General features: G+C 38.8%; 2 protein-coding genes across 4 annotated transcripts in view; both read right to left on the bottom strand.

Moving 5' to 3' along the window:
- The window catches only part of LOC109461849 (NXPE family member 3-like), a 2,994-nt gene extending 429 nt beyond the window's left edge, over positions 1–2,565 (bottom strand). Inside the window, exons 1-6 of the mRNA XM_019758319.1 lie at positions 2,560–2,565; positions 1,633–1,959; positions 1,013–1,341; positions 457–680; positions 282–362; positions 5–166 (exon numbers count right to left, since the gene is read on the bottom strand). Of these exons, the coding sequence (XP_019613878.1) occupies positions 5–166; positions 282–362; positions 457–680; positions 1,013–1,341; positions 1,633–1,959; positions 2,560–2,565 (1,129 nt within the window). The remainder of the gene's footprint in view (positions 1–4; positions 167–281; positions 363–456; positions 681–1,012; positions 1,342–1,632; positions 1,960–2,559) is intronic.
- A 4,885-nt stretch (positions 2,566–7,450) lies between these two features.
- The window catches only part of LOC109461908 (dual specificity protein phosphatase 3-like), a 29,476-nt gene continuing 14,688 nt past the window's right edge, over positions 7,451–22,238 (bottom strand). The window contains exons 2-3 of one of the 3 annotated variants that reach the window (XM_019758385.1): positions 19,170–19,381; positions 7,451–8,574 (exon numbers count right to left, since the gene is read on the bottom strand). In XM_019758385.1, the coding sequence (XP_019613944.1) occupies positions 8,357–8,574; positions 19,170–19,381 (430 nt within the window). In that variant the 3' untranslated portion in view covers positions 7,451–8,356. Of the gene's footprint in view, positions 8,575–11,979; positions 12,186–13,369; positions 13,745–19,169; positions 19,382–22,238 lie in introns of those variants that run through there. The other 2 variants (XM_019758386.1, XM_019758387.1) reach the window with 2 other exon arrangements.

Below are 22,238 nucleotides of genomic sequence, written 5' to 3'. Positions count from 1 at the left end.
AGACTCAGGACTATTATCGTGTTTGGGCCTCCAAGAATGGAGTCCAGCGTTTCAACAACGTAGCGGAAGTCAAAGAAGACACACCAAGCGCCTCCCTGTACGGGGAAGTGGTGAAAGCGGTAGCGAACAGAGATGTTCCATTGGCTGTTGTCTCCTTCCAAACGAGCTAAAGAAACAAAAATGTACAATTCATTGTGACTGTCCGACCTTTGACGATGTTTGGCAGGCGTTTCTTAGAACGAAATAGGCTCAAAAAAGCTATTAAGGAAACATTGACAAACCTAAATAACCCTTGGTCTTGTTGTGGTTCAACGGTACTACCGTCAGCAAACGCTGGCCCCATTGTCTGATGGTGGAGTCACCTAGAGGGAATAGAAATAATCAAATTTAACATTATACCCAATGGACTGTATCTAATATATCCAGAAGCGCAATCATGGATACAACGATACGTACCTTGCATGTACACGGTCTTGTTAGCCAGGCACCGCCGGATGTCATTCTGAGTGAACACTCGGACATTGCAGACGGATGACGTCCAGACCTTGCCTGACCAATGTCCCAAAGCTGCAGACTTGTCCCAGGTACACGCTGGAAGGTGTTGAGGTGTGGGAAGTTCTGCTTTAAGAACGTGTATGGGCTCCTTAGGGTCTACTTCAAGTTCCTCCTCAAGATAGGGCCTGTGGGGTGTGGAAACTAGTCATGCAATTTCTACAGCCCTAGTTGTATTGTATACAACGTTGTATGCATACAGTAGATATACATTCAAGGTATCAAGTTTCCAAAGACATTTACTAACCTGTGCATATTTTATTCAGAGCATCATACGTATTTTCTTATCCTGTACACCCGTTGCGAGCATCATGCCACGTATAAATTATTCAAGAGGACAGGACAAGAATGAGAAACTCTCAGCAATAGAATAGACAGGAGTACTGGTGTGCTGGTATTTCATTTCACTTCGACATTTCGCCGTTGGAGTTACATTTGTAACTTACAGTTGATGACTTACTTTTGGAAAAGTTTCTTTTCTTCTTCAGACAATAGTTCCAGCATCTTTGCCCTGCTCTTTCCCGAGTCCCATCTGCACTTTGATATGGCGGAACACGGAAGTTTGTCCGGTTTCTCACAAATCCAGGTCCCGTTCACGTCTGGCTTTGAGAAGTCGCACTGTTGGTGGGGCAGTAGACTAGAGTTGGCAGAACTGAAACACTGTGTTGTGTTGGTGGCCTTCGTCTTCGCGTCGACGAAACTACAGTGGAAGACTCTCTTGTTTGGAACTTCTCGCACTCTGTCTAGGACCTTCACTGCCTCGCTGGGATGGACCAGCTGAATCTTTATCTGATATAGAACAAAAATCAGGCAAAGGATGTGTACGTTTGGAGTAGAAGTTATGTACAGAATGCCACATCGCTGGCAGAACGAGCAGCAAATAGGCTTTTATTAGAAGAAGGTATCGTTGTGCACAAGAAATCTGTTCAAGTACAATTTAAAGCTATCATCAGATAAAACGGACAAGAACAATGAATGCAGTAACTGTAAGCTGGTAAAACGTTACGAATATGTATCAAAATGTTATCGCTTCTACCCTACAGCATCCCTTCGTCCCAAGCAAATTCCTTCGATACTTACCGAAACGCCCCCTGCCCAATAGAGCGGGAACTTCACAGTGTAGATACCGTTGTAGTGGTCAGTGACGTGCCCGGTGCTACTGGCCTGCGGCGAACGGTCACTACTGACCAGTCTGGCACGGAAAAAATCTCCCCCGTACGTCTTTGGCCTTCCTTCTTTGTCTTTTACCACCACCCTGACGGTTAGAACGTCTCCTTGGTGATACAGGCGGTCTCTGTTTAGCACGACTATGGTTGTGTTCTTTGGGCACGTAACCTGCTCAAGGTAGCAAGCTTCAGTCTTTGCGACTTTTGGGGCTTTGCCATTTTCAGGGTGAGGAGTTTTAGTCTTCGTGTTGTTTGGAGATGAGACATTTTCATGGTGAGGAGTTTTAGTCTCCGTGTTGTTTGAAGATGAGACATTTTCATGGTGAGGAGTTTTAGTCTCCGTGTTGTTTGGAGATGAGACATTTTCATGGTGAGGAGTTTTGGTCGTAGTGTTGTTTGGGGATGAGACATTTTCATGGTGAGGAGTTTTAGTCGTATTGTTGTTTGAAGATGAGACATTTTCATGGTGAGGAGTTTTAGTGTTCCCGTTGTTTGGAGATGAGACATTTTCGTGGTGAGGAGTTTTAGTCGTAGTATTGTTTGGAGATGAGACATTTTCATGGTGAGGAGTTTTAGTCGTAGTGTTGTTTGGAGATGAGACATTTTCATGGTGAGGAGTTTTAGTCGTAGTGTTGTTTGGAAATGAGACATTTTCATGGTTTTCGGGTCTTACTTGCTCCTGTGGAGTGTTCTTTGGAGATGTTACTAACACTTGGTGAGGAGTTTTACTTGTATTGTTTGGAAATGGTACAAGCATTTGGTGAGGAGTTTTACTTGTATTGTTTGGAAATGGTACAAGCATTTGGTGAGGAGTTTTACTTGTGTTATTTGGAAATGTTACCAGCATTTGGTGAGGAGTTTTACTTGTGTTGTTTGGAAATGTTACCAGCGTTTGGTGAGGAGTTTTACTTGTGTTATTTGGAAATGTTACCAGCATTTGGTGAGGAGTTTTACTTGTATTGTTTGGAAATGGTACAAGCGCTTGGTGAGGAGTTTTACTTGTGTTCTTTGGAAATGTTACCAGCATTTGGTGAGGAGTTTTACTTGTATTGTTTGGAAATGTTACCATTTGGTGAGGAGTTTTACTTGTGTTGTTTGGAAATGGTACAAGCGCTTGGTGAGGAGTTTTACTTGTGTTCTTTGGAAATGTTACCAGCATTTGGTGAGGAGTTTTACTTGTGTTCTTTGGAAATGTTACCAGCATTTGGTGAGGAGTTTTACTTGTGTTCTTTGGAAATGTTACCAGCGTTTGGTGAGGAGTTTTACTTGTGTTGTTTGGAAATGTTACAAGCGCTTGGTGAGGAGTTTTACTAGTCGTATTTTGAAATGTTACTAGCGACTGGTGAGGAGTTTTATTTGTGTCCCTTTGAGATGTTACCAGCACTAGATGTGGAGTTTTTGCAGTCATGTTCTTTGGGATCTTCACCCGTCGAAGAATTAGAGGTTTCAGTAGAGGTTTTGGGATTCCAATATTCGACCAATGCAGAGCCTGGAATTCTAAAGTCTGTGTGACGGAAAGAAGATTGAGTAAATGTAAATAAAGTAACGGTGTTACATTATAATGTAGACATTTTTTCAGACACATGTCGTCTTAAAATGCTAATTGTTTCCAACACAGATATTCCCACCTCTATAGTATACTAGTAACATCACCATATTTATGTCCTACAGTTGGGGAAACGTACTTGTAACTACACACCCCTCCCCTCCCCTCCCCTCCAACTTGATTGACGCTCCTGAGCTACATTTGTAATATAAATGCCCCTTTTTCCAACTTAATTCTCTTAGACAACTAAGAGGTCTACAATCGAGAAACATGCAAGAACATGACCTAAACATGTTACATGTCACCAGCTTACACAACATACTAGTAATAATTACAAGTTTCATATAGATTCACAAAGGTTTGAAATACATCATCTGTTAGCTTTCTGTTGTCGTCTTTCCATTTCAACCATGATATTAACATTGTATATACAATGTATACAGTATACAATGTATACAATATACAATGTATATTGCATGAACTAAAAGTGTTACAACATGATATATTTCAACCATGAAATATAGATTGCATAAACTAAACATGAGCAACGTCTCCTTGTTGCCCTTATTCGTTTGTACCTGTTGAGTTGTACTTCAAAATACATCCAAAATACATAGCAACCATGTCCATTGTAGCATTAACAGTAAAAGACGAACATACCGTAAGGAAAATCACCAGCACGGCAATGACAGCATACTTCCGGGCCCTGGCCATTACGGGCCCTGCTAATAGATAAAGCAGTACGGGTATCAGGTACACGTATGCACTAGAAATGCACACCGTCTGCCCTTTGTGAAATCAGGAAAGATAAGACTGCTTACAACAATCACACAACCAGAGGCTAGTGGGGAAGATTGCAGCCTTTCTATTATATGTCCCTTTTCTGTCGCTGAGAAATGGGGCATGTGGTAGAAAGGTTACTGTATTCCCACCAACCTCTGCTTGGAGAATAGATGATATACATGTTATTCACTCGTACTGATTCAAGGTGCATTAGCAATATTGTGATATATGATACCGCAGCACAAATTGAAGAAAGGGCAATTACACTGCATGTCTAACTACCACTTCGTAGCTTGAGCTAAAACGGTAAACACTGATAGACAGAAAGACTGTGCATAGGTCTAGAATGGAAGTACTACTAAGTAAAAGTAAAAGCACATGTGAACCTGATTGTTGAAACCTTGACAAAACTCACAAGTCTTTTGAGATATAACCCCATTTGAAAGCCTACAGAAGTTTTTAAGAATTCCTCAGAAAGGACAACTCCGAGAATGGAGAGATAAAGTTTGAATAGTACATGTATGTGCCGGGAGGGGCCACGAATGTAACCTTAACTGCAAGGCCTGTTAACGTAACTCAGTTAAGATTCAACTTAAAGTGGTACACACGGCATTTAAGCCTGATAGCTATAACATAAGGCATAGTTACGTTGAGGTTTTACCTTATATGCAGAAGTGGACGAAGGCACAGGACTGGAGTTGAAGACGTTCTTCTACGGCTGTTAGTGATGTGTTCCTATGACAGTAGTTCATATGATATGCCCGTATCTGTTACACCGGTAACAGTAGTCAGTGGCCCATAAAATGCCCTTGTTGCGTGTTAAAGCGCTCCTCACGATGAATTAAACAAGCCGCTTGTATTGCCATAAAAGTACAAATTTGTGTTGGTGGATGACATGATGGGATGATTTACTTTACAAGAATTGGGACTCGCCAAATTTCCGTCCAGTGACCGCCCGTCTAGTCTCTGTAAGCGCCTTTCTCTGTGCAGCCGCGCACTAACCTGTAGACTTGCAATGTTTATACTTTAGAACACCGCCTCAAATACGGTTAGGGGCACCTCACGTGAAAGGTACATGTATGTCACTGGGCAGCTAGGTTTGGATGGGTGACTTGACAGGTTAAAGTTTGGTCAGCAGGTACAAATGTAGCATAGACAATACAGGCATGTCGAAGTGGCTATGGACAACTAGTTTTGAAAGAGAGGAAGAATGTCATAAGCATTGCAAGGAGATCAAAGTTGACAGCCAACAAAAGTCTCTTTGTGCTTTTTGGCTTCTATTCAAGGTCAAATTGTATGACGTATGTGTATGTACTATACAAGCTACGGATCTGTATCTGTATAGCCGGTATAACCGCTTTACACCTAGCCCTTGAACATCTAACTCTAAACATTGTTTTATAAAGCTATCTAATGATAACGCCCCTACTGTACTTGGTGACAGCGAGTTCCTCTCTGTGATAATTCTAGGAAAGAATGAATTTTTGAACACCTTTTCTTAATCCTTGGTTGATAACTCTGATACTTGGAGGCATGGCTATTTCTTGTTCTTTTCTGGGCTGGTATTAGGTACTTGGTAGTTGATACGTCCACCAGTTTATTAGTCATTTTATTCATCATGGTTGGAGCCTGGATCTGCTTGGTTGGAACCTGGTAACTATTCAAAAATCATCCCAATACAGAAACAGCAAACGTTCCTCAGCGCAATGCCACAAGCGAAAAATTACCAATGGATGGACGCCTCACACAATCTCCCTGCAGTCCGCAATTGATATAATAGGGGGCGCTTTTGTCACTTGACGGTGGCTCAGTTCCAGATACGATGAAACAACACAAGTGACATAATGATTGTAACTTATCAATGAGTTTACTGTAGCTATCACCCTGACTTTTTTTACGTCTCTCTCTCTCTCTCTCTCTCCCCCCTCTCTCTCTCTTTCATAACGTCACTGGCTGTCAAATTCCTTTGTTAGAAATACATTGCAAGCAGTGGTATCATGACATTTATGTTGAACACAATGAATACAATACAAAACATCTCACACATATTGTTTTATTAGCCTTGCCACATTTGTGCTGAAATATCACAAACCAAATCCACTTGATTATTCCACTCCTTTCCTTCCCTCAGTATCCCACACCTCCTTCTAAGGAATGCAGAACGTCTTAAGAATTTTGCAGAATATGCAGAGTCATCATATGTTCAAGTCATACATCAAGGTGGCCAAACAATTAAGAATTAAACTTTTGTAGGCTCCATGTATTAACTTAAGAATGTACGACCAGAAACACTATTTCTAAAAACTACCAAACACACATGTATTAGAGTGAAATGTGGGTCATACACGTACTATTTCTAGTCTTTCTGAAATAATGCCAAATCATCTAGTTCTGACAGTGTATTTTCCAATCCAAAGTCCCTGTGGGTATATAATAATCATAATAATGATCTCCAAGCTGTTGAGATGTTGGGGTAAAAGACTACATTGTTTTCTGACTGCTATCTTTTTTCACTCCCACCAATGGCCTTACCAGACAAGTCCAGCAGTCAGAAAATGATACAAATTTCCAACCCAACATCTGCTTGGAGAATATCTAGAAATATTACCCTTGTCTGTCACATACATTCTTCAACATCTGTCTCTCTCTCTTACATCTTTCTTTACTAATAAAAGCACAACATTTTTCACAACAAAACTAACAGGTTCAAAAACATCTTCTGATAAATGTATAGTGCATGCATTATGTTTGAAATATAACATATTAGGTTAATAATAGCTTGGCACTGCACAAATAACATAAATTACAGCAAGATTTTCATATTAGGTACGCCACAATTTTGTTAAATACTGTAGCTCCAAAGCACTGAGGCCATTTTGTCATGGACTATTGTTAAACAAATGAAACAACAAAGCATTACAAAATTTCACACCATATAGTTACATGTGCACAATATTATAAGACTTACGCAATGTAAAAATGTCATTGTGAATACATCTCACATTTGAGTCACAAATTTGTATAACTTACTATAAATTTCCAGTTATATTTATAGAATAAAATACACTGTTAAACTGTTGTTAATAATCAATGTACACCATCAAGGTTATTATTTCTCTCATTTGGTGCACTCTTCTTTCCCACTACAAAATTGAACAATCTTGCTCCACCAAAATACCATTTATACAACTACCTTTCTGTTCTTTGGTATTAGAGTGAGAAGTTAGTCACTACATTCTGGCACATTGAAAGCTATCTTTACATATACATTGTATATCCTAAAATACCTTTAAATTTATAATTCTATTGTCATGACCATGCTAAAAATAGACTGATTCTATATTTCTTGAATGATTCTAAAAATACAGTGTTTCTTCAATCAAGGCTTGTACTTCTTCTCCTATCAGTTGTTAAACTTCTATGTAGAGTTTTGGCAGACACAAATTGTGCTGGTATATTTAACTTAGTTGGCCAATGGCTTTAACTTTGGAGGTAATTTATATTACATGACACCTTTGCCGTTTTTATACGTAGAACAATTCTCACCTGACCATTTTTATAGTTCCATGGAAATGAAACAATTTTGACTGTCATAATCATCATAATACTTCATACCTCTTGATTCACCTCTGAGTCAGTTTATTCAACAACTTTGCAATTTGGAAATTCATCCAAATTCAAATCATCAGTCCCTTTTGTTGTTTTTCAGTGTTCTTGGAATAAAAGACACCATGTGCTTACTTTCATAATCCTTTCAAGTGTTGTCCCTACAGTATGACCTTTGAATTTTCAGACTTTTGTTTACTGGTAGCTTGTTACCACATTTCTTTCTGATGTGTGCATTAGAGTTGTGACTTTGCTGTTACAGTAGTACAAGATACATGATCAACCCCAATATACATCACCAGAACTTTCATATCTGAAATGTCACAAGTGAGGTCACAGTCCCATGCTGCTAACACTGAAAAGTTGGGTGTCAGTCATAATCCTGATGGAATAGGACTAAGTTGTTGAATGCTGAATTTCAACTGCAAACCTCCAGTACATCAATGAAGGTTAGACATCAACTACTAGTAGGTAGAACATTATGCATTACAAGTTGAATCAAGCAGTTACTGGATAAATTTTCTGATTTTTCTCTCTTGCTTGATTTACCGGTATTTTGTAGATATTGAGCTCTAACTCAGTGACCAATAAACAGCCAAACCCTCATAGATGTCACAGGTTCAAGTTGCTAACACTGAAAAGTTGGGTGTCACAATCCTGATGGAATAGGACTTATTGACTCTTGAACTTGAACTGTGCTAACTCAGCGCCCGTTGTATGGCCTGATCCTCCCCTCGGCCAGCAGTTTGTTGTTGAAATCTGCGAGCTGACGGAGGAATCCACGGTTGGGTCCGATCATGCGTTTGGCGCGGATGGTCTTCAGGGCCTCCTGGGCGCTCATGCGGTGGTACAACATGAGGTACGCCACCACCAGGGTGGGGGAACGGCTGAACCCTACAGCACAGTGCACCAGTACCTTACCTGGGGGGACAAATAACATGGAGGGACAGGTTTAATGCATAATTTAAGGATTGGTGAGAGTGAGAGATTAGACTAAGTAGAATTGACTTTGAATAAGAAGTCTTAGTCGAAGAGTGAATTTGCATTTTATTTTCGGCTACTATTTTGAACAGTGCTGTTGTATTGTAATCAAGCTACAAGAATCTAAGGAATGATAATATCTACAGTCATCTACTCGTAATATATAATTATATATTACGAGTGAAAGTGCATATTTACACAATCACATATTTCACTTAGTCTACATGTAATAAGTGTTATTGGAGAGGATTTTATTACTTTTGGTGAGGATTTTGTCCTTAACGATAAAAGAAATACCTCCAGGTCGCTTCCTAGATTTTGTAGCTTGATATCAAAAGAAACAACATTGAAAATGACAACTTTCACACAGTTGTATGATTTGAAAATTCAACAATTTTGTTTGGAACATTTAATCTGTAAAGTCTTGGGGTGGTCAGACGATAATTCTTTGTAATGGACTAAAATGACAATGAAACAGAATTTAGATGATATAAAAGATTCAATTAAACAATACAATCAAAAATTTAAATGAAACAATATGATATGATAACAGCAACTCAAGATATTCTCTCTGACTTAACCCAAAACTTCTGAAATGGAATATTCCTTACATTTCAAAATACATGTATCATGCAATCAGCATGCTCAAAATAGTCATATACAATATGTTACAAACACACGCACAAGCAAGTTCATGATAAAAATGCTCCAGCCTTCTGATACCATCTGCAAAACAACCAGTCATGCTGTTATTGTATCATTAATGCTGCCAACAGGCAATACAACATACATGCCACTTACCAATATAGCAATTTTATCACTTTGCGACACCAATACATGAAGGCTACATTGCACAGAAAACTTTTTAAGTTCAACATGATGGCATCATGCCAGTTTCCAGCAGTTAATTCAGCTCTTTCATGCTGGTTTTGACTCCTGCTGGTTTTGGCTAAAAAGGACATCTCAGATAGGATGACTAGTAGTTTAATGTTTGATTGATTGTTGAGTCTCAAAACTAGCAATCAAACTTAATTAGATTGTAAAGCTAAATGTACTACTTTTCGGTACCTCTTAGACATTTACAGATATTACATATTACGTGTATATGTTAGATCAATTCTTGATAAGTAAAAAGAGAATTTATATTCGATATTACCTAATCTTTCAAGGGTGCTAATACTATGATACACCTGTAGTAGTTTGAATTAACAGCTTGGCCAAGTATTTCTCTCCATCACCGATTTATCTGCATTGTCCTGACCAGCATGAATATGTCAGAGCGAGCTAGTTTGGCATTCTACCAACTTGAAGACATTTTCAACTGCTGCCTGCCTCTCTGAACCTGACCCCTGCTACTGGCACAGTAAAACTAGCTGACAGTTTGGCACAGATTCTCAGACTATTGCAGATGCTTCACAGACATGCAGCCAACAGCTGGCTGACAGAAACATATTAGAGAATCTGGTGCATTTGAACAGCTTATTTTAAGGATTTGATTTTCTGATGGACTTAAACTTGGTCCTGCAGCTATGATCTTTTAGTCACCATTAAGATCTTTCAAGTTTACATTTGATACTATATATTTTAAGCTATGGGAAGTCAACTATTGTCCTGTGGTATATGCTGCTAGTTTTTCTAGCATTAAACAAAATACTCAAAGTCAAGAAAAATTTTTGACTGATTCCTCCTATAATATAATAAGATTCAGGATCCACTTCTTAGTAATATACTTTTCGGCCATGTTGGTTAAGCATTTATTTAAAAGTTAGTCATTTCAGTAGACTTACATGTACTATGAGAAATGTTTGATGAACCTAAACCCTCACAACCCTTTTGTCACTTTTTTTACCATGCACTATTGGACCCCTGTTGCAGAAGAACTGGTATCTGCACCAATAGAAGTATTGCCACAGGATTTTCATCACTTTAAGACGTTCAACTTAGTCTAGACATTGACACTGAGGTCAATCTTAGTATAGGTCAATATATATCTACTGGTAGCAGAAATAGAAATTTCTTAGATAAGTTTTCAGACTAAAATAGCAAGTAAGGTTTTAAGTTAGATCTATCCTGCAGCCAAGCTGTCTGAACTATGTCTTGATCAGCTTGAAAAATGTAGCAATGTTAAGGCTATGATATAATCTTATCAATTATAAATTCTTGTAATTCTATCCCACATTGCTTCATACTGTGAACAGTAGATACTGTTACAAAGGCTATAGATTACAACATTCATTGCCATGAATTGAATGGACTGTGAAGTTATAATTATTATAATTATAATATATACTGGAGGATGTGCAATTTTGTACTTCTTTTCCTTCTTCTTTTCTTCCCTTTGTCCAACAAAAATTATTCAAGACCCTTTGCATGCCTCATTGCCATATACTTAATTCTTCCAGCAGAAACTAAAGCTTCATACATGTACATAATAAATTTGTTACCCACTTTTGTGACAAAATTACTTGGTATATAATTGTTTCTATGGCCAGGTTCTCACCTCCCTTTTTAGCCAAAGATATGAAATTCCCTGCCCTGTAAAAGTAGCGACTCAGGTCAAACATTTCCGAGTCATCAGCCATGATGCCCAAATACTCTACCCCCATCTCCCTGTACATAAGTTCTACAGGGCGGCTCCAGTACCCGTGTGCAGTGTTTAGAATGTGTGTTACGCCCATCCTCTTCAGTTCATGGAAGTTTTTGGCTCCTGTCCTGGAAGACACCAATTTAGACAATCACACATCCCAGCTCGGGGCCTTTTGAAACATTGAGTGTGTTGTTACAGTACTGTAGTTCCTTTCATAGTTTATAGGTACTCGTGAGTGACATAAAACTTTTTGGGAGCATTTAAGTTTGTACAAGAAACATTTTCTGGTAAGATCACTCACTGCCAACTGTTTTTCTCGTAGCAGACGAGTTGTGTCTGAGGAGCACTAGTACCCTAATGGCTAATATGCACTGTCTATCTGACATCCAAAGCATCATATACATTTGTACTATACTATATGTACAAAGTACATCCAAACACATATTACTAGAATTCCAGCTTTCCAAATGCCATACATGTATATACGTGCCACTAGCAACATTCGCTTGCCAGCAACACTACATGTACAACAGCAAAAACCTTTGTCTACAACATCAAAGCAAGAAACTTTTATCATAATTCAGCCTCCAGCAAATCTAAGAAAAAAGATGCTTTCTGAATATCTATTTTGGCCGTACTTAAGCCAAAGCCTGGCAGTACTCAGCCAAAAGCTTGGCAGAACTGAGCCAAAAGCTGTCTTCAGCCAAAAGCAGTATTCTGAGCCAGAAGCAATTTAGTTAGAGAAGACAAAAGTATACCAAGCTTCCTGGCTTGTTTAATGAACTCAGCTGCCTGGACAAAGAACTCAGAGATGTCAAAGTAGGGGGTATCGTCCGCATCCACCCCGAGATAGTGTATCCCCATGCCGCGGTATTCCCACTCATTATCGATGTCGCCGTGCGCCGCGTTCACAACGTGGGTGACGCCGTAACGATTCAACATCTCATAGTTTTCTGCAGCTTTGCTATAGAGAAGTAGGATATAGATGTTAGCACTCATTGTCAGCACTGGGAGTTTAAATGATGCCGTAACGGTTTAACATCTCACAGTTTTCTGCAGCTTTGCTAGAGATAGGATTGTACAGATGTTAGCAGTCAATGTCAGCACTGGGAGTCTGACAGTAGAGCAAAGGAAAGATAAGACAAGTATCGGGCTGGCATCATGGAAGGACTTAACCTTAGCAAGTGGATGGTATGGAAGTAGCAAAAATTGCTATCATGGGCAGTCAGCACTGTTGCACAAGCAAGTTTGAATTCTACTATGTACGATTATATCAGACCTTACTGTTTATTTTAAATTAAGACTTTGAAAGGATTCAAGTCTGCCACATTTTGCTGTTTGGATGGATACGTAGCCCCCTGGCTCTTTTGCCTTTTCATTTGCCTCACTATTTCTTCCTATTATTTATCTGTCTAGAAAGACAGTGAATTTATGCTTAAGTGCTTCTGTTTGAAAGCAGATCTTTGGAGGAATTGTCATTGTTCTTAGTTAGCATGTCATCATGATTGGATGGCAAAGTAGGGCCTTTCCATGTACATGGAAGATGTACCTTCAGTGCACCCCATATGTATGAAATCTGCTGCCATATTGAAGTACGGGAACATTTCAAAGTTTTCAGCGTCGTCTGCCTCCACTCCCAGAAACCTTATGCCCAAGTCTTTGTACTCCTGTACAGTTTTCTTACACCAGAACCCAAAGGCAGCATTCAGCACATGTGTGATCCCCAGGATTTTACTGAGCCGGTAACAATTCTCACTGATCTTCCTAGTAAGAGAAATACAGTGAAATAAATTGTAGAAGTTTTTAATAATAAAAATTGAATGAATGCCCAACATCTTGTTAACTTTTGTGAGAGAATGGGGACCATCTTGGGTGTCCAATTTACAGTTTCTTTTCTCAGTAAATTTTCCCGCATTTTGATACAACTTCAGATTGCCATTGATTATTCTTTCTATTGAGAACAAAGTTTGTGTGTTGTATGATTTTCTGCCAGATTATTGACTTTTAAAATTTAATCTAAAACTTATGTCCTTCTCATATGTAAGTTTGGAGCACACTTAATTACCTTCTCACCATTTCTTTTCTCAACAAGTTTGCTCAATGCCAAGCCACATAGACCGCTTCTAGGTACTGAACTAACACTCACTGCAGCAGCATCTCTTCTCCCTAAGTCAGAAACATCTGAGGCTTTAAGGCAAGCTTGACAAAATTGACTCAATAGGCAATCATCATCAGTTGGTGATAGAAAAGCAGCTTCATGCTATTGTCATGCCAACATGGTTATTTCTGTAGTCCATGTAGAGAGAAGTACCATGTGTACACCCCGCTTCAATGAAGTCTGCCGCATTGTGAAAGTACGGGTGCATCTGGTAACTTTCACAGTCATCAGCCTCGATACCAAGGAACCGAATCCCTGAATCCTTATACTCCTGGACAGTTCTCCTGCACCAGTACCCATACGCAGCATTCAGTACATGTCTGATACCCAGTCTTCTCAACCGGGGACAGTTCTCACTGCTGTCTCTGTGTAGAACATTTTTGTAAAACTATGTCATTGAGATTGTTCTAGATCTTCTAGCATTAAAGATTGCTCTAGAACTTGAGGTGATAAGGGTAAATGCTCTAGAACTTCTTCAAGTGATACAGGGTGCTATAGAACTCAAAGTCATTGAGGCTGTTCTACATCTCAAGCCTTCTGCATGTGTATGGTACCCAGGCTTCTCAACCGGGAACAGTTTTCACTGCTGTCTCTGTGTAGAACATGTGCAACTACATGTATGTCACTGAGGTTGTTCTAGATCTTCTAGCAGTAAAGGTTGCTCTAGAACTTGAGGTGATAAGGGTTGCTCTAGAATGTGTTCGTCTAGAACTTGTGAAGTGATGAAGGTTGGTCTAGAACTTGAAGTGATAAAGGTTGCTCTAGAACAGAAGTATAAATATTGCTCTAGAACTTGAAGAAAGTTGCTCTAGAACTTGTGAAGTGATGAAAGTCGCTCTACAACTTCAAGTGAGATTGCTCTAGAACTCCTTTATCTTCAAGTGATATAGGGTTCTCTAGAATTACAAAGAGGAGCTTGAAAAATGTCAGATGTTAGCATATGCAGTGGAGAGCTGGAGAGAATGGGGATCATATAACACTGATGATCCACAGGCAAAACAACTGATTATTTGTGTTTCAAGCTTTAAGACTTCACATGTTAACTAAGTAATGCCTTGCTAAGAATGTTTATAAACCCTACCTTCCTGTAACCCTAGTTGAACAAAGTCAGCTGCTTGACTAAAGTATGGACTCATGTCAAACTCCACATTGTCCCTCCCTGGGCACCCCATAGTACTCTATTCCCAACTCCTCATACATGGGAGACAGACTTTCTGCCTTGAGAGGCCAGTGAGCTGCATTCAGCAGATGGGTGATGCCTTCTTTTCTCAGGGTTTGTGGGTTTTCAGCTACAAACCTGGAGGCAATAGAATTAGGGTTACACACCCCTATGTTCTGATATCCCTATGTTTTGACGCCCCTATAAATGCTCAGACACTCCTATGTTCTTACCTGTTTGGAACATAGGTACAAATGTATGTTAGAACATATTTTGGAACATGGAGCAGTCCCTATACAATAGATGGGGTTATAAAGGTAGACAATAAAGTAGGATGGATGAAATTTTTTCAGAAAACTATATGTATGTCAAAAAGGGGAAAAGATCATTATGCTTACTAAAACTGTTGTTAGGTTGTTGCATTTTGTAGAAAGCATGAAGCAATCTTTTGCAGAAAACATCCTTTATTTCATGCTCATATATTGGTAAGTGACTCTTGTTATACGTTAAAAGCCCCCCTCCATCGTATTGGGCAGTGCCTACCTTCCTGTACTCCTTTGCTGATAAAGTCTGCCCCTTCTTTGAAAAACCTACTCATGTCAAACTGGTTGGTATCCCGACCAGGTATCCCTTCATACTCCACTCCCAGTCTCTCATAAATGTCTGCAACTCTCTCCTGGTAAAGCAGGTTCACATGTGCAACATTCAGCACATGAGAGATGCCTGCAGACCTTAGGATTTGTTCATCTCTAGCAGCAATTCTGGGATGTACAATGGGTGGTGGAAGGGGGAGCAAAAGAAAAAGAAAGCAAGCATGTAAAAATCCATCTGTGACAAAGCAGTAGCACCTAGCTTAAGTGCACAGTGAACAAATTAATAAATGCCAATTAGTAATTGAAAAGTAAGATGTTAGTTGCAAATTCATTGGCAATTCCAAACATTAGAACAAACCTTTACCTCGTGGTTGGCTGAAGCAGCTTTGTGGCAAAATTACTGAAACCTTAACTTATGTTTGCTACCTCTGTTATTCCTTCTCTCCTGAAAACTAGCTTTAGCATTATGTTTCACAAGCTATCAATTTGTTCAGCACCAAGGACAGGGTAATAACCCACGAACCTTGATTTCAGCACCAAGGACAAAGACACTTGCCATTTGAAACTACAGGCACACCTGTCTAAAGGCTACAGAGACCACTCCTGGGACTAAATGAAAATAACTCATGAACCTTCATTTCAGCACCAAGGACAGCAACATTTTGCCTATAAGACTACAGTCAGGCCTGCCTTTAAGCTACAGAAACAACTCATGAGACTTGGAAAAAATGGTCACACTAGATGGCTGCCACTTCAGGCAGGATTTGTAATGGTTGGGGTCAATGGGGAAAATATCTATGGGACAGCTGAACAAAATTAACTCAAACTCAACCCAACATTTATATAAATGGTGGAAAAATTACAGCCAAACTAGCTTCAGAAAGGTCTTTCAGCACCAAGAAAGGGGCAAATAACCTATGAACCTCCAGTTTAGCACCAAGGACAGCACCACTTCATATTTGAGACGACAGTCAAACTTATAGTGTGCACCCAAGTGACTGGAAGAAAATATCTCATGAACTTTGATTTCAGCACCAAGGACAGCAACAGTTTATATTTGAGACTACAGTCAAATCTGCCCTGTAGTGATCTTTTGTGGCTTAGAATTTTTGACACCTCAGTCAGCAATCTAAGGGACTACCTGAAAGCTAGTGACCACAATGGCCAATTGGCCATTACACAGTTGTATCACAGTTGTATATAGATAATACTCAGTAGTACATGTTTGACAGTGCCACAATAAAAATCTACAATTTTCAATATAAAAAGAACTATGACAGGTATGATACACAACCCCACCTGTCTTCACTGCTTTGTCTATAAAGTCTGCTCCTTCTTTAAAGAACCGACTCAAGTCAAACTGTTCATTATCCATTCCAGGTATCCCCCGATATGTCACTCCCAGCTGCTTGTACAGGACTAACACTCTCCTGTACCCGTCTGAACTGTGGGCAGCATTCAGTACATGAGTGATTCCTCCCTTCCCAAGACCATACTCATCTTCTGCATCTTTTCTGGAAGAAGGAAAGAGGGGAAGACAAAGAGGAGGAAGGAAAGTAAGTCTTGCCCAGTGTGTCTTTCTCAGATCCTGTGTTTTGTGAAACAGTAACACCCTTTCCTACACATGAGCAGGCAGATGGCAGAAGATGTCATGACTTCAATTAATAGACAGCCAAGCTTAAAATGTTAAGCCCTTGATCAAACTCTGAAGACTCTGAAGCTACTCAGATAAGGGTGCTTTCTGTTTATGTATATGTACATGTAAATGACACCCTAGATAACTTATAAATCCTACAAAAAAGGGACATTTGGAACATCTGACATATCCTGGTACCAGTAGTTAAGATCTGTAAAGATGGGCCAGAAAAATCTTGCAAATACTCTTTAGAACCACCAAGTTTGCTTTGTAACTTTGAGAGATGAAGGTTGTTCTAGAACTATTGGTCACCAAGGCTGTTCTAGATCTTCAAGTGATAAAGTTGCTCTGGAACTTGAAGTCAATGAATCTATTTTAGAAGTGTTCAATATTGCTCTAGAGCAAAGAGTCACTGAGGCTGTTCTAGATCCTCTAGTGTAAGGATATTCTAGAACTTCAAGTGATAATGGTAATGTTCTAGAACTACATAATTGAGGCTGTTCTAGACCTTCAAGTGATGAAGGTTTCTCTAGAACTAGGAGTCAATCAGGCTGTTCTAAACCTTCGAGTGTTAAATGTTGTTTAAAAGTCCATTGATTAGTGTTCTTCTAGAATTATTGTTCTTCTAGAATAGTAAGATACTGGCTATGGCCACTGTACGGATTAGGACTCTGTTAGAAAAAACATATCAAAAGTGTCTTCTACAATATCCCACCTGTACTCAATGCCTGGCTTATAAAATCAGCTCCTTCATGGAAGTAAAAACTCATGTCAAACTCCGGGTTATCCCTCCCAGGTATCCCACGATACAACACTCCCAGCCGCCGGTACAGGAGGTCTACCCTCTCGAATTTGAGTGGCCAGTGTGCAGCGTTTAGCACATGAGTGATGCCTTCCAACCTCAACCCATGCTCATCTTCTGCATCACTTCTAGAGAGATAGAAGGAAGACAAGAAAAAGAAAGAAAACAGGAAGGTAGGATCAGCTACTGTAAGATACTTATACCTGTTTGTTTGTTTGTTTGTTTGTTTGTTTGTTTGTTTCTTTAACTGAAGGATCTGAATACTTTCCTGATGAGATGTAATGTTACCTTTTCCTTGCTACCTATCTTTGTCTTCAGTGCAAATATGGCACAGAGAGGCTATCTTTGCAGGGAGATGTTCAAGCAATAAGCAAAATATGAGTTAGTCTGTTACTTATTGTTAAGACAGCTGCAGCAGCAAACATTGTCTTTCTTGGAGGGTATTTAAAAGAAAGCATGCATCATATTCATCTTTAATGAACTTACCACTCAGTATTTATCAACTCTTCAGCTACTTAAAAGCGTGCAATGTGAGCCATTAGCAACCAATGCAGTGCCTTTTTTTATGTTCAACGCTTGAACATCATCAGGCATTAAAAAGTGCCAGTGCTTAATAATTATATTACAATGTATGTATACAAAAGCAAAAAAACAACAACAACAACAAAACTTGCCGCTATTCAAGTTCAAGAAGGAGTTTAAAGTACAGGAAACACTCAAGCAGGCTCAAGCAGAATTCTATGAAGGACCTCTCTAATACCCACAGATACAAACAGCTGAGACTTATGAGAGAAGCCTTCTAAAACTCAAGTAGACAGTCTACACGCAAGCGCCCTTTGAGTCTACGTACCAGGAAATCTCTTAAATCCCAAGAAGACTTTGCAGGAAGTCTGCCAAACCCACAAGCACCATACTTGCTCCCTTCTCAGAAATTCAGAGGCTTATCAAGGAAATCTTATAATGTTCAAGACTTTGGCCAGTAGAGAACATTTAAAGTCTTTAAAAAGATTGATACTGCATAAAGGAAGTCTCCTAAAGCCCACAGATCTAAACACAACATTTGCTACATTCCAAAACCTACACAGGAGGCCTTCTAAGGCTTGAAGAGGGTTATACATGTACTAGGAAAGAATTTATAAAACCCATCACTAAAGAAGAGTGTCACTTATATGCACTTGAATGTCATTGTCATACCCTTTCCTGTAAGGCTGTACATTCGAACTGTCGAACTGTTTTCAGTCAAAATAGATTTTGAAATCATGACTTATGGAACAAAAACTGCCTTGTACTAGAACAAGGTAATTGTCACAAAAACGTACATGTAACAAAGGAACAAAAGTACAGAATGGAGCCATGAGCCCAGTCACAATATATAGCCATTGGAAGCTTTGATGATTTTTTTAGTCATTGTAAAACTTGAGGTTACATATTATTCACTTCACATCATCCTGTTTTGGTAGTGTATGGATTATAATGTACATTAATTTAAAATTACATTGATTTAGTTTTATAGTAAGTTACGGACAAAATGGATTTTAAAAAAATTATCACTTTGTTAACTGTTATGCCTGGTAACCATAATTACAACAGACCAGCTAACCTGACAGGTAGCCACTATGTATGAACTCAGCGGCTTCTGTGAAAAACCTGGTCATGTTAAAGTCTTCCCTGTCTCTCCCTGGCACACCTAGGTACTCGATCTGTAGGTGTTCATACAGGTCCTCTACTCGTGCAAAATACTTGCCATGTGCCGCGTTTAGCACATGGATGATTCCCTCTCGTCGTAGCAAAGCTCCTTTTTCAGCAAAGGTTCTGAGCAGAGCACAACATACATACATTGTACATGTACAATACATACACTGTGACATATACATGGCTGTGGGGGGATATACAAGGCAATAACAACAGTGCAAAACATGCTGTATTGGCCTGACACAATTTTGCTACATCAAGAAAAAAACAAAAGTTGGCAAGGATTGACTGATGCCAGTATAATACACATTCATGTACATGACAAGCATTCCAATACAGTTGCTACAACTAAAAATGCCTGTAGTAAGAAAAAATGTGGTTACTAAATACTTGAGAGTTTTAGAAGCATGTTTGGATTTAAGCCAGCAGTGTATCCTTTCTGTTGATAATGGTGTTGTTTTGCATATGAGCCTGTGTTGTATAATTATGGTTAATTGCACAATGTATGGGACAGCTATACAGACAATGACTATATTTCTTTCAGTTTTGAGTTAGTTGTGACATTGTTGACAAATGAGTTGTCTGTCTAAATAAATGTTTATTGTCATGCCAGGTAAACAATTAACACCTGTTAGATTGGCAGATTGGGTTGAAAAACACCTTAATTTCACCGCACACTGCAATTAGAAACACATCGTTTTGACACTGTTCTCCCAAATGTACCATTAGAATTATCACAAAGCTGTCATATTGTAATAATGTAGCCAGTAGTTGAGTCAGAATTGGTGTTTAGCCTGTAATAACCCTGGTAATTACTGGCAGTCAAAATGTCATTACCCTAGTAGAATTCTGAGACTCATACTTTTTCTTTATAACACTAAGCAGACAATCCCTCTCTATAGCAGACAATCTCTCCCTTTGTTTTGACCAGGAAAATGTAAATTTTAAACAAGCAATTATGCTAAATGTCTCTACAAGACCACAAGTCTCCACCAAGCAACTTTTCAACAAATCCTTGATAACTCATATCAGATCAGAACCTTAAAAAAAGACAACAGTTACTGAACTCATATAATATATATTTTTTTACTGCTGTTACCTCTAGAAATGTCAGACAATCTATCCCTTTGTTTTAAGCAGCAAAATGTATGACAATATTTTCTAACTCTTATGCCTCAGTCTCTCCACTAAGCAACTTTTACTTTAGAAATGTCAAGGATGAAATTGTACACCACAGCAGAGACAGGGTTGACCATGTCAGTTTGCATGCCATTAGACAATCCAGAAATTTGTAGCGTCCTTTTTGTCATGTCAACTCAGCTTTTTCCAATCAATTTGATAACCTGAGGGTTTGATTTGTGTGGCCTGTAGAAATTAAGAAGATAGGTGAATGTGTGATAGAGAGAGCTCTCAGCTTCTTTTAGACCAGGAATCTTTGGCAAGAAAACATCTCGAGTCTGTGCTTAGATCAGTTCTTCTAAAGGACAATGCCTTACTTGGTCATCAGTTTGAGTGTTCTGCCAAACAAGCCTAGTCTGAGAATGTGTCCATGTCTGGGTCCCTGAGCCTGCAGTTTTACATGGCTCATAATTAGTGTTTTGTTGGAAGATTATTATAAATTAGAGAAATAACTATTATCTGAGAAAAACCAAGGCTACAAAAAATGGACTGTTGGACTTTTTTAAAGAAAGCTTACACAATGTACCATAATTTGCATCCACCCAACCTCCAAGTCTTAAGAATCAGCTAGGACCTATCAACTTTGTGGCATGAAATAATGGTTGTGTATTTGCCCCAATTGACAAGTCTGAGGTTAAGTTTTACTGGGAACCCTACATCAGCTTAATTGGTGGCGCCATAACCGATTTACAGTCTTCCTCTTTAATTGACTATGAGAAGACTACAGATGTAGGCATGTTTACATTACAGTACTAGTAGACAGTTTAAAAGTAGACTGAGTTGCATCCAAAAAAGGAGGTGCTATTTCCTCTTTCTATTTCCACTTAACTGTTCAGTCACGAAGGTCCTGACAAAGAAGAGCATGACCCTGTTTAATGGTTTCCCATGAATGAAGAAAAAATAGTTTAACAGGTAGAAAAAAGACCTGTACTTCCTAGGATAATGTTACATTTAATCAAAATGAATCTTTTTTCTCCTTAATTAAATTTTATTTTGCAGATATAAATCCTGAGAGCGTCAATATTTTATTATATAGAACACAATACTGTATTTTATAATGTTTCTTCGAAGTGGACAGAAGAATTAAACTGCAGTACTGCTAATTTAGTGATTTTGGCAGCACGCTGAGTTAACTCAATCATTTAAAGTCTTGCATCTGGTCCTTTCTGCTCCATCTACCAAAAACATGCACCATCTTCTCAGGCATTCCTTATATGGATATTTTCTCTCTCTTTGGCTATAAGTCAAAACTGTGGGGTTATCAAGTGTTCCTGAACCAGAATTCCACAGGCTCAGTGAGAGGTGCATTTTGTAAAAGGAGTCAAGTCAACTTACAAGCTAAAAGAATCATACCAATTGGAAAGCACACCTTTATGGCAATATCATGTTGTAAGAAAGGAAAAAATAATTGTATTATTCTCTGTTGTAAAAATTTAGCAAATCTCTGAAATACCTGTGACAGATCTACACCATGTCAAGTAATTAATTCCTGAAGCTGTTGAATGGCTAAATTCATAATATTTTGTATTATCTGATTCAGACTTAAAGTTTAGGCCATGTTGATTTGATTATATGGATGACATCCTCTGGGAACCCTAAAACTGATGCGAGCGGGCGAATAAAAAAAAAGTTTTGCAAAAAAAAAAAGTTGGTTTCATTATGAAATTTACGTGGTCATGAAGATTGAACAAATGACACAGGGTATGGTATGGCGAATAATCTACTCTTCAAATTCATTTCTTTACATTTTCGTCTTTTTCGTTTGGTTTTGACATTCTACGACATTGTTATTGTTTTC

This window comes from Branchiostoma belcheri, unplaced genomic scaffold (assembly GCF_001625305.1).
Source record: "Branchiostoma belcheri isolate BF01 breed outbred unplaced genomic scaffold, Haploidv18h27 scaffold97, whole genome shotgun sequence".
Lineage (NCBI taxonomy): Eukaryota > Metazoa > Chordata > Leptocardii > Amphioxiformes > Branchiostomatidae > Branchiostoma > Branchiostoma belcheri.
This window is presented reverse-complemented; position numbering and strand designations above follow the sequence as displayed.